Source organism: Trachinotus anak, unplaced genomic scaffold, assembly GCF_046630095.1.
Source record: "Trachinotus anak isolate AG129_WGS33_773 ecotype Australia unplaced genomic scaffold, CSIRO_AGI_Tana_v1 ptg000003l, whole genome shotgun sequence".
Classification (NCBI taxonomy): Eukaryota; Metazoa; Chordata; class Actinopteri; order Carangiformes; family Carangidae; genus Trachinotus; species Trachinotus anak.
This window is the reverse complement of record NW_027273854.1, coordinates 11,558,957-11,570,031: the sequence shown is the minus strand read 5'-3', so window position 1 is coordinate 11,570,031 and position 11,075 is coordinate 11,558,957. Positions and strand designations below refer to the sequence as shown.

The following is an 11,075-nucleotide window of genomic DNA, read 5'->3' as shown; positions in this document are numbered from 1 at the left end:
GTGTGGTCTGAAACAAAATCACAGCATATAACTCAGCCCGCGCTACATGCAAGTGGCTGCAATTCTTTTCATGCTGGAACTCCAACCCTTTGCCGTGTTTGTGGATGGAAGAGAAATACCTGTTTCACTGCGCTACAAGACCCCAAACTTGTGTATTTATGACTTTGTGTGTGTTAGTGTGTACTGTCAAAGTGATGAACATGTATGTGTGGGTGAGTGTGTATGTGTGGGAAGGGGGGTACTAAACTTAATGTCAGCGAGTTGGGGGCACATTCCTGAGTTGATTTAGTGGGCATTAAGATGAAGAGGAATGTGTCAAAGCTGTAGGCGCTTTAGTCCACTGTGGTGTAAACTGGCTGGGAGGAGCTCTGAGGCTTTCTGACAGCTCAGACTGACGGATGACTGACACTTGGCTTAATGTGAGAAGGATGGAGAGCAGAGTGGAGTGGAGGGAGCCAGACAGAGTAGGGGGTGGAAGGAGAGGAGGAGGTACCTGTTGGAAGAAATGTGAAAAGTGTGATGGAAGAGGGCATTTTGCGCTTTAAAGAGAGACAGGGGAGATTAATAGAGGTATAACATCTAGGGAATCAAGGGTGTGGCTTTAAAGGGCATGAAATGAGATAAAGGGAAAGACAGAACTAAGTCCAGTCAGGAGAGGAGGAGAGGATGCCAGAAGTTGGGATAAACGAAGGGAAAAGAATGTGAAAAAGAGTCACATTCACTGTGGGACAAGGAGGGGCTGATCAAGAGAAAATAACAACTCCAATCAAAAGGATTTCAGAGGCTTATCTTTATTTGCTCAAGATGGTTTGATAGTTGAAAGAAATACAGAGATACAGAGAGAGAAAATACAGAAAGATTCTTTTCTTAAGGTCCCATTTTATACATCAGTCGCTGGGTCAGTTGTGCAACTTTTGACAGATTACAGTAGATCAAAGGAAAGGAACACAAGTGTATTTTTTTTTACCTCTTTCTTTTATATATTTATAACATAGAAGTCATGTCTTAAAAACAGCTAAATCAAACTGCTGTCTTGACCCAACGTTACGAACTCTAAAGTGGTGCAAAAGCTTTCATCTAGCAATATAACATAGAACAAAGTCAGCTTAAAAAAGCATCAGGTAAGATGTGTTTGTGTGGGTGCGTGAGTTTGTGTGTATGTGCGTTGAAGATTTATTTAGTCCTGAGACAGTGTAAGCATTTACAGTATGGTTGTGTGTTTCATGTCAGTGTGTTTCAGACTGTATGTGTGTATGTGGACCGGACTGATAACACTACTGCACCTTTGGAAGCTCCACACGGCTCACACATCAGACTGAACCGCTTCAGGGAATAATGGGACAGAGAGGGAGGAAAAAAAAAAGCAACTTGAAAATTAATTTGGCTGCCACACGCCACATAATATTAAAATCTTAATTCAACATATCACTGCCTCTAACAGCGCCCCCTCCCCCTTCCACAACTGATAACAGCAGTACACTTAAGAAGCACTAAAAATGAATGAAACCATACCTCTACATCTACATTTTAGGGAACAGAGGTCTGTGTGGTGCTGGTCTGACTTGACCTACAAATGGCACCACACACACTCAGAAGTGAAAAAAAAAGGCAAACCACAGCCAGCGAGCAAAGAAATGTGGACTCACTTCCTCCCGCTGTACGTAAACATGACTTTACTTCCTTCTTATTTCCTGAATTCATCCGTACCCTTCATAAAGTCACAAAAGTGCAAACGCCGTTCTTTGTCAGTCTAGAAGCATGCATCATATACAGTTGACACACTGTATATACGACTCATTTACATAATATAATGAGCTGAATGATCTCTGTCCTCACTCTGATTTTCACACTCCTGCATGATGTTGTTGTTGTTAACATAAAGCTACGTGACAGCACAGGTCAAGTCAAAGTGCACAAGATCAAAAGAAAGAAATGCGCAAAATGGGGAAAAAAAAAAGGCAGGAAATGAGCGCCCTGTTATTGTAGATGTAAAACCCATGTCCTTCACCCCACATCGTCACCCCTTCCCACCCACAGACCAAAACTCTGATGCTGATGTTGCCCACCCCTGCTGGTGGGGCCCAGAGGGGCCGACCTGTCACACGGTGAGAGAGATGAAGCTGTTGTATCTCTGGATGTTCCTCTTGAGGATCTCTGAGCACGGCCCCAGCACACGCTCGAAGCGGGGCCTGTCCAGCTTCACACACTTCAGCGGACCGCGGGCGACTACGGTGGCTGCCCTGGGACGGTTCAACAGCAGGGCAATTTCACCTGGAGGAGGAAGACAGGACAGTCAGCTGGAATGTCATTAAATGTGTTCCAAATCTGCAGAGTTTTAAGCATCTGTAAAAAAAAAAAAAAAAAAAACTGTCTCAAAAGACTTGTTTCTATTATTTAATGTGTTATTTATTTATCAATAATGTAAGTATTTGAAATTAGTTATATCTCAGCCTCAGTAATGTATCTATGTGATAAATAATTCTGATGCCGTCTAATACTATTAAAGAAACAGATTTCTTGCTGTGAGCCGCAGCTCTGATTGTCTGCTTCATGTTTCCATTTTTTCCACCCTGTGAATCTGTTTTTGGGAGACAGCAGTCTGGCAAGTAGCAGATCCAAAACAGCATGAAGTAGTTCTATGCGCTCAGAGAGCAACTTCCTGGAGAAAAGGACTAAATCACTGATGACAAGGCAGTTCATTTTGTGATACTAGTCCAAGTACTTTTACTCTTATTTTGATTTATTGTATTAAACATTGATGGTTATGTCAAATACTGGAAGAACATAATACAGGTTTTGTTTTAAACTAAGCGCCTAAGAAAAATGAATCGCCAAATTTCTTTTTATTGATTTACAATATACTGTACATATTTTTTAGTCAAAATGACATCTACAGTCCACAGTGTTTGGTGACAAAAACTGCTTAAAATTCTCCAGGATATGAAAAACTATTGCTCCATAGTTATATAAATATATTAACACAAAATATCCATGCTATACCTCAGTGAAACTTTTGACTCTTCTCAGCTATGTGACATGCCGGAGTTGCTCTTCTTGTGTTTCTTCTTTATCAATTTATATTAATATGAGTAAAAGGGTTCATTGGCCTACAGCCACTCACCAAAGTAATCAGAGGGTCCGAGGCGTCCAACCTCCACATACTCCTCATTGTCAGACCTGCGCTGCAGAACAGAGGCTATTCCCTGGAGAAAGGAGAAAAGAAAAGGAGAGTTGGGGAAAAGAAAGAAGAGACAGAGACAAGAGAAAGAACAAGATGAGGAGAGAAATGAGAGGAGGAGGGGTTGTTGGTGGGAAAGATGGAGGAAAGGAGGAGGGAGAGAAAAGGAGGAGTTATTTAGCAAGGGGCTGAAAATCATCAGGAGGATTAAGCCAAGGAGAAATTCCTTTGCTTCATAAGAACACAGGTGCACAGGATTTAGGCCACTTTTCTGTGGGACGGACACCTGCTCTGTGGGACGCGTCTGAGCAGAAACAAAAAAAGACACACTCTCAGATATTCCAACGGGTACGTGATACAAAACCTGATCGGTTCTGCTTTATTTCCTCCAGAGTGTAATAAATACAAACATCTAAGTCCATTAGAGGCTGAACTGATTCCTCAGTGTCTCCATCACATAATCCCCTTCATCAGCACTAACCCACAAAATGGAAACAACTGTATTGTCCAAGACTGAGGGAGCTCCAATATGGTGTCCCTAACTGACCCCAAAATACTAACACACTGCAAGCTCAGTTTGGTCCAATAGCATGTCTCTTGCTGGATGGAAGCAGAATGAAGAGCAAAAACATGCAAATCCACATACACACATACAGTGAGAAAATCAACAGCTGATGACTGCTGGAAAGTCAGACTGGATTCTATGAGCAACTTTGCTACGCATATTATGATCACCCGCTGGTGTGTGTGTGTGTGTGTGTGTGTGTGTGTGTGTGTGTGTGTGTGTGTGTGTGTGTGTGCATGCATGTGTGAGTGACTCATCTAAAAACTATAAGGGAGGAAATTTGATTTCCATTCACTCTGCCCAACAGATGATAACAGTTCATGTTGTCGTATCTTGCAGCTGTTGACAAACTCTGTGTGAATGAGGACATGTGTGAATATCTATCTTTGCAGATGAGCCACCACAAAGTGTTTGGAGTTGTACTCCATGCCCTATATACCCACACTCACATGTATCTGACAGACAGTTGATGACTAATTTCCTTGGCGCATGGTGTGTGATGGAGATACGTATGTTTCGCATGCATATGATTAGACAGAGGTAAAATACTGTGCTTTCAGTGTCTAGACTTTCACATGTATTCGAATTCAGCTACAATTAGTGGCAGGTAAAAAAATCAGGAGGGAAACTTCCCAGCTTGTCTTGGACCGCCTGATAAAACAGACTTGACCGTTCCAGCATCTCTAATCCTTCTCTGCTCTCTCTGCTCCTTGTGCTGACCGGGCTTATAATGCTAAATATGAATATAATGAGCCTTAATGAGAAACCCCAAAACTGCCAGCAACTCACTGCAGACATACAAAGCTGAGACTGTATTTCAGTGAAAGGGATGTGTGTGACTGAGTGAATTTGTGCTTGAAATGGACTGTGGAGAAGTGGTGGATACAGTTAAAGTGAGTTGAGAAAACCGTGTGAGCGTCACTTCCAAGAAATACCTGGCCAAACTGAGCTGTGATGCCATTACTGTAACACATGTGACGCAGCAGGGTGAATTTAGCTGTAGAGAGGGGGTCCCCTTCTCCACTGTGCAACAGAGCGGTGATAGAGCTGATCATGGTTGAAGATGTTGAGGATATAGGGCTCACTGGTCACTCTTGGACGTCCTCTCTTGATAAAAGATGATAGCCCGCACCTTGCTCTGCATATATAACTTGGCAGTTGCAAGACATGATCATGCACATGATCAACAGGACAATTCATGTTGTTTTGTTCATGGATGATCAGAGAAATGAACAAAATGTAGTTAAGTTTCTCCTCCTATATCTCCTGAACTACATTTATAATAATAACAAACATTATTTGGTGTTAAACACAAAATAGCACTAATCTGAAAACAGAATTAAATTTACTTAAAATGTTGCAGCTGGGAGGTTGTTCCAAAACATGGCTTGATAGCCAAAACCCTGAAGTAGTGTATATTCAGTCTTTGAAAATAGTTGTTTATTTTTTTCTAATTTAAAACCTGTCTTGTCCCAATTCCAAAGAATCAGTAAGTTGTGTGTTTTCTTACTTTTTAGTGTTTCTATAGTATAATCATCAAGTATTAGTACTTCTGAAAAAAAATTACCTGTAATATTTACATCGTATTAGAGAAAGCTGCATATTGCTTGAAAAGAAGTGTGTGTGTGTGTGTGTGTGTGTAATTTTGTCTGATTAGGCCTTAATGGTTAAAGATCAGCCAGTCTCAGTATCTGGACTGATCACCCAGGACAGTTATCTGAGCTGCTCTGAGCACGTGGCTGAAGGCTAGAGGCAGGTAACTTCCTGCCACCCTGGGTCCTAGTGCTGCGCCAGGCTGCAGCCTGACTCCTTATGAGCATGCAGCAGCAAGCAGTAAAGAAAAGCCTGGTGTTTCACAGTTTGCTTTTGTGGTTGACTAAAACGCTGCTATGCTGACCCGTTTAGCTTTTCATGGTTTTTATCTCTGCTGTCAGCTTCCAAATAAGGCATAAAAATGCTTCAGAAGATAACTATAGAAACACTCTACTACAGATAGTTAACCATGACTGCTGAGTGAAGGTTATTGCATTAACTTTTCATGAGGACATCAAAAAATCAAAGAAATCCCATAAAATTATACAACTTTGTCTGTACCATCTCCCATGTTTGATCTCAGGAGAAAACACTGCTGCGACCACTTTTAATGAACTTCATTACACCACACCAAACAAGCAGCTTGAGATTAAAAGTGGTGTAAAACAGAGAGAGCTGTGAATGGGGAGACACCAAGGGGGATGGGGCATTGAAGCTCCTGTGTTTACAACTGGTTGATTCCTCTCCTTTCCATTCATGTCCAAACAAAGAAAGTGAGACAGTGCAGCACCACTGAGTACAGTATTTCATTCGTGAACAGGACTCATCCAGTGTGGTCTAGATAACCATCTCACACTGTACCACCCCAGGGGCAGCGCTCTGCTCCACAGATATTTCTTTTATAAACATCGGAGATCCTCCTCACCACACTGCACGACGAATATACATGTGCGAAGGACCAGCAAAAACAAAAGATAACAGAGGAGGACAGGCACAGAGAGGGGGAAACAAACAGAAAGTATGAATGAACGAATGGATACTAAACAAGTCGCAGAGAAACAGAGTGAGGAGAGTGTGAGCCAACTTAAAAGCACAAAAGAAATCATCACAGCCAAGTGGTACCACTGGTCACATAAGTGCATAGTGGTACCACTGGTCCCTCCAGACCTTAACCAAAATGCACATTCACACCCACTCATACCTAAACACACACGCAAAGCATAGCAAGTCAGCTCGTGGTGCAGTGTCAAAGTGTAGCTTCTTGCATGCAGGAAATATCAACTGCTGGGTCAACAGCAGGCATAGAGAGAGGGAGAAAGTCAGAGAGGCACGAGCAGAGATGCAGGAAGAAAGGTGATATCCTGAGTAGCCTGTTCATGAGGCCACCCAGCATCGGCAGTGTCTGCACCTTCTCATTCAAATGCCAACACGCAGACATATACACACAGATCACTTACTGAACACGCTGGAAGACTACAGCTCTTCCCACAAGACCTGTTCTCATGCAGACACGAAACGGCCTTTGAGCTGTTTTCTTCAAAGAGAAAATAACTCAAAAATGGTTTAACCCAATTTAAGACCTGTTAGTCTTCACCTTTGTTCTCATGGATCTACACTTGTACCCGGAGAAAAAAATGACTTCATTCATTAACTGCATTGATCTTCAGTCTATAGAAGTGTTAAGCTCCATTAGCTTAATTGAATTTCTGCTCATACAAGTAGGTTACGGTAACAGGCGATCTGTGACCCACAGAGGATTTCTCTTCTATGGGACCCACTGGGACCTTTTAGATCCCCTCAGTATGATTACTTCTGTATGTGGTCAAAGGACAAATATGAGACGGACAGATTGAGATTGATGATTGGAGGAGATGAGAGTGAATGAACTGGCAGAGGGGACAGAGAGGACAGCAGACAGCAGGAGTAACACTTGATGTTACTGAATTTTCAGAGTAAAATCATCTGGTTTCAGAAATGAAAAGTGATTGTAACTGAACTTCACAAGAATAACTTACCAAGACACACCTGTATCATTTTGCTTTTACATGTTATGAAGTAAATTTGGCTGTAATACATACAAACTGTAAAAAGCATGTATCATATATGTTAATTTACTAGCTGTAAGTCTGTTTAAATGTTTAATATGAATGAAAGGCAAGCGATGCTAAGTCAAAACACGTTGGTCTTGACTTAGGACTTAATTGAAGACCACTGTGAGCTCACCGCCACTTATTACAGGGAATCCCCTTTTAAGTTCTTGTTAGTTTGATTATTTATGAGACAGTAAAATCTGCTGCACATTTTAAACACTCAACGGTGCCTGGCTCTTGTTGGATTCTCTCTTGTTCACATGCCGTTTGGAAAGAACTTTGCTGGATATCAGTTTAGTCATTGATTCAGGTGGCATTTATGACAGTTGAAAAAACAAGAGGAAAGTTTATCAGTAATAAGTGATCTTAATCAGGCAAGTGTAATGGTAATGTTACTTGGTCAACATAGTGACAGTAAAGTTAATAAGCTCAATTAGTAATATGAATGCCGTTAACTGCTTTTACATACATAGGAACAGCACATCCTTCAAACTTCTTCCTTTTCAACACCAAGCTTCAAAACTCTCACTGACGTCTTCCTCTCTGACGACAGTTCAGAAGACACGGTGCTGGGTCTGAGTGTGCCTGGGTGTGTAGAGGCACAAGCCCTGAAAAAGGGTGGGAAGGGAGGTTGACGCAAGGGAAGGTGAGGCAGAGTCTTCACGGCCCCAGAGTTCTGTAAAGGCTTGTTTGTACAGTGTGAGAAAAAAATGTAAACATGTCACTTTTCATTAGGGCCCCATTCCTCCAGGCAGGCAAAGAAAGTGATGTCTCTATACCTCCCTTTTGTAAATCCTCCCATTCAGTAGCATGTAATTAGTGATTGTGGGGTTTGTCTTTGGCTGATGCTCCAAAACCACAGAAACAACAAAAGAGAGTGAGAAGAGACAGGAGAGCGAGGAGAAGGAGGGGGGAGAGATCTGATCGAACAAAGAGCTGACATCTCAGCCTGGTTTGATCGAAAGAAGTAAAGGTGTGCACATGAAAAAAAAAAGACTCACAGGAGGAGAGGCTGCGCTCCAAGTTGTGGTGAGCCTGATCTAACAAACACATAAAAACTCTCTCTCCGCCTTTACATGTGGTCCTTTTTGAATCAACCTCCTCTCTACCCATATGTCCCTCCCTGCTCTCTTTGACTCATCCTTCTCCCTCTCTCTGTCTCTCTCTCGTCTCCCTCCCGGGAAGCTGGGTCTCCTGACCCCGTGTGAAAGTCAGCAACACACATTCCACCACAGTCCACCCTGCTCTGGGAAAGTCAGGCCCTGCTACATGAGAGACAGCGAGATGGAGAGATGGAGAGACGGAGAGCGAGGCAGGGACACAGTGACAGAGAGAGCTTATCGGAAAATGGAAGATAGACCTGGGAAAGGGATTAAAGAAAGAGACAAATACTATTGGGTGTTGGAGAAAGTAGCTTAAGCTTGTTCAGCAGAAGTTTAAGAAAGTTTCCCTGTCTTCCTCAATGATGAGCGTGGGTGCACCGGGTTTTTGAAAAAATGATGAGCTTCACAGTGTCTGGTGTGACACACTCACATAGACCTAGACGGCAAACTGGAATTTGTTGGTTGCCTTCCCATCTCTCTTCCTTCCTCTCTGCCTCCTCTGTCTCTCCATCCCATAATCCCCCAGATTCTTCTGCATATTTTTGCCTCTCTCCTCTCTGGGATGTAAAAAGTCTCAGATTGATGAGTCATGCATTGCTAACTGCTATATTTGTGTCCTTAACCCCGACTGGATTCATTTTCTGCATAGTCAAACGGCTTTTAAGGGATTTCTGCAGCTTCAGGAGGCTTCAATTGGAGGCTTCAAACTTGACCAACACTGGTCGGATAATGTGAGGTGTATGTGAGATATATACAGTGGAGTCTATAAATATTTGGATAGGGACACATATTTTGTTGTTTGGCTTTCTACTCTAGCATAAAATGAGGAATAGAGTACTAACTGTTAGCTTTAAGGTTGGAAAAAAGAAATAACACATTGTTCTTCTTACATTTGAAAACTTGTATTTATAAGCAACAAAACACATCCTTGTTCAATTTAATAAACTATGTGTTCGCTGCTACAACCTTACTTGGCCAGGTAGGACCAAGGAAGGTTACATTTATGGTGGCTGAAGTTTGCAAAATTTAAACAGATGTTTGCATTTACCATTTTCCAGTGCATGTTACTTATGACCACTATTGATGCTATTCAGGAAAAGTTCCATTGCCTCACTCCAGTCTCATCTACATCAGATGAACAATGTAGAAAGTTTTATACTTCCTACATTGTTCCTCATTTTTATACTTATATTTTTATCTAAATTCTTGGCAACCACTCACTTCCCTGGTTATGCAGTTCCAGAGCTTTGCTACATTGTCTTCAGCTCTTGCGTGTTGTCGAGGCTTTTTGCCTTTTTTGATTTTTTTTTACCTTCAGCAAGTGAAACACATGCTTAGTTTGATTGATGGCGTGTTCTGCATAAAGAGAGCCACAAGTTCCACAATGTTCTCACAACATGCGTGTGAACACCCTCACACCTTTACAGGTTTAAGTCAGAACTTTAGGCTTATGGGCTGCAATGTATTGAGGGGAGGCATCCCCAGGAGGGTGAAGGGATGGATGAGAGGAAGATGGAGAGGAGAGGAATAGTGTTGTGCTGGATGGAAGAATAGAGAGAGACTAAACCCAGATAAAGAGCGATACATCACTCAGCACCCTTGATAAAATCCTCTTCTGGTTTAGCACAAAGACTCTTGATGGACAAAGATTGAGCTGGACAGACATAGGGACTGACAGAAAAGTGACAATGTGAGAAAGACAGGCTAACCTTTAGGTGAATCTGAGAGTAAGAGGGGAAAGTTGGAGGCAAGGACAAAATGACAGCAGATTGCACCCCCACCAGTCTTCACAGAGCCTTCTTGACTTGACCCTGACGAAAGCTGTGTAAGTATGGAGTTAATCAAAAGTGTAGTAAGATGACAGGCAGGGGGCCTTTCATGAAGCTGCACCAGGGGCCCCAGCTCCACAAAGCCTGTAGTGTGAGGGTATTCTGTGCACAGTAATAGTGGTTGAGGGCCAGGACAGGGGAACACCACCGCGTAGCCTGTCTGCTGGTGGCAATAAACTAGGATCAGTTCCGATCTCAGCAAAGAGCCCACCAGCGTCTCTGCATGATGACATGTACATTAACCCTTGTACCCACCTGATGACTCATACAGGCTCTCAGGCCCCACAAGTCAACACCTACAGCTTACAGGAAATCTGACAGTAAAGGAAAGTTACCATACATAATTCCTTACCAGGACCTTTACTACTTTTTCTACAAGACTCGTAAAAACACTGACATTACCTCTGTGATAATGAAGAAGTCATCACCAGGTTCTCCCTGCACCACTATCTTCTCTCCATCCTCAAACTGGACGGGCTCCAGAGCATCGGCCACAGTCAAACGTTCCCACTTGTCCAAGGACTCTGTGAATGGACATCATGTTAATTACACCCATCAGTGCAACAGTAGATTTACAAACATGTACCTGTTTTGTTTCATGGTCTGACAGGCTCTTGCTAAAATCCAGTAAACTGGTGGGACTGATAATCCCAGGCTAATCCAGTCATTCATCAGGGACCAGGGATTCATCCGATCCCCCTGCCTCCTCCCTCCCATCACTGTGTGTCGTGGCACTAAAACACCTTGAAATTCTAAGAGCTCAGCTCTACTGATTCT

General features: G+C 42.6%; 1 protein-coding gene across 2 annotated transcripts in view; it reads right to left on the bottom strand.

Moving 5' to 3' along the window:
- Nucleotides 1-775: 775 nt before the first annotated feature.
- Nucleotides 776-11,075, bottom strand: part of prkar1b (protein kinase, cAMP-dependent, regulatory, type I, beta) — a 65,415-nt gene continuing 55,115 nt past the window's right edge. For both annotated transcript variants that reach the window (XM_071473652.1, XM_071473653.1), the window contains 3 exons: nt 10,701-10,822; nt 3,122-3,203; nt 776-2,271 (listed from right to left, as the gene is read on the bottom strand). In XM_071473652.1, the coding sequence (XP_071329753.1) occupies nt 2,099-2,271; nt 3,122-3,203; nt 10,701-10,822 (377 nt within the window). In that variant the 3' untranslated portion in view covers nt 776-2,098. The remainder of the gene's footprint in view (nt 2,272-3,121; nt 3,204-10,700; nt 10,823-11,075) is intronic.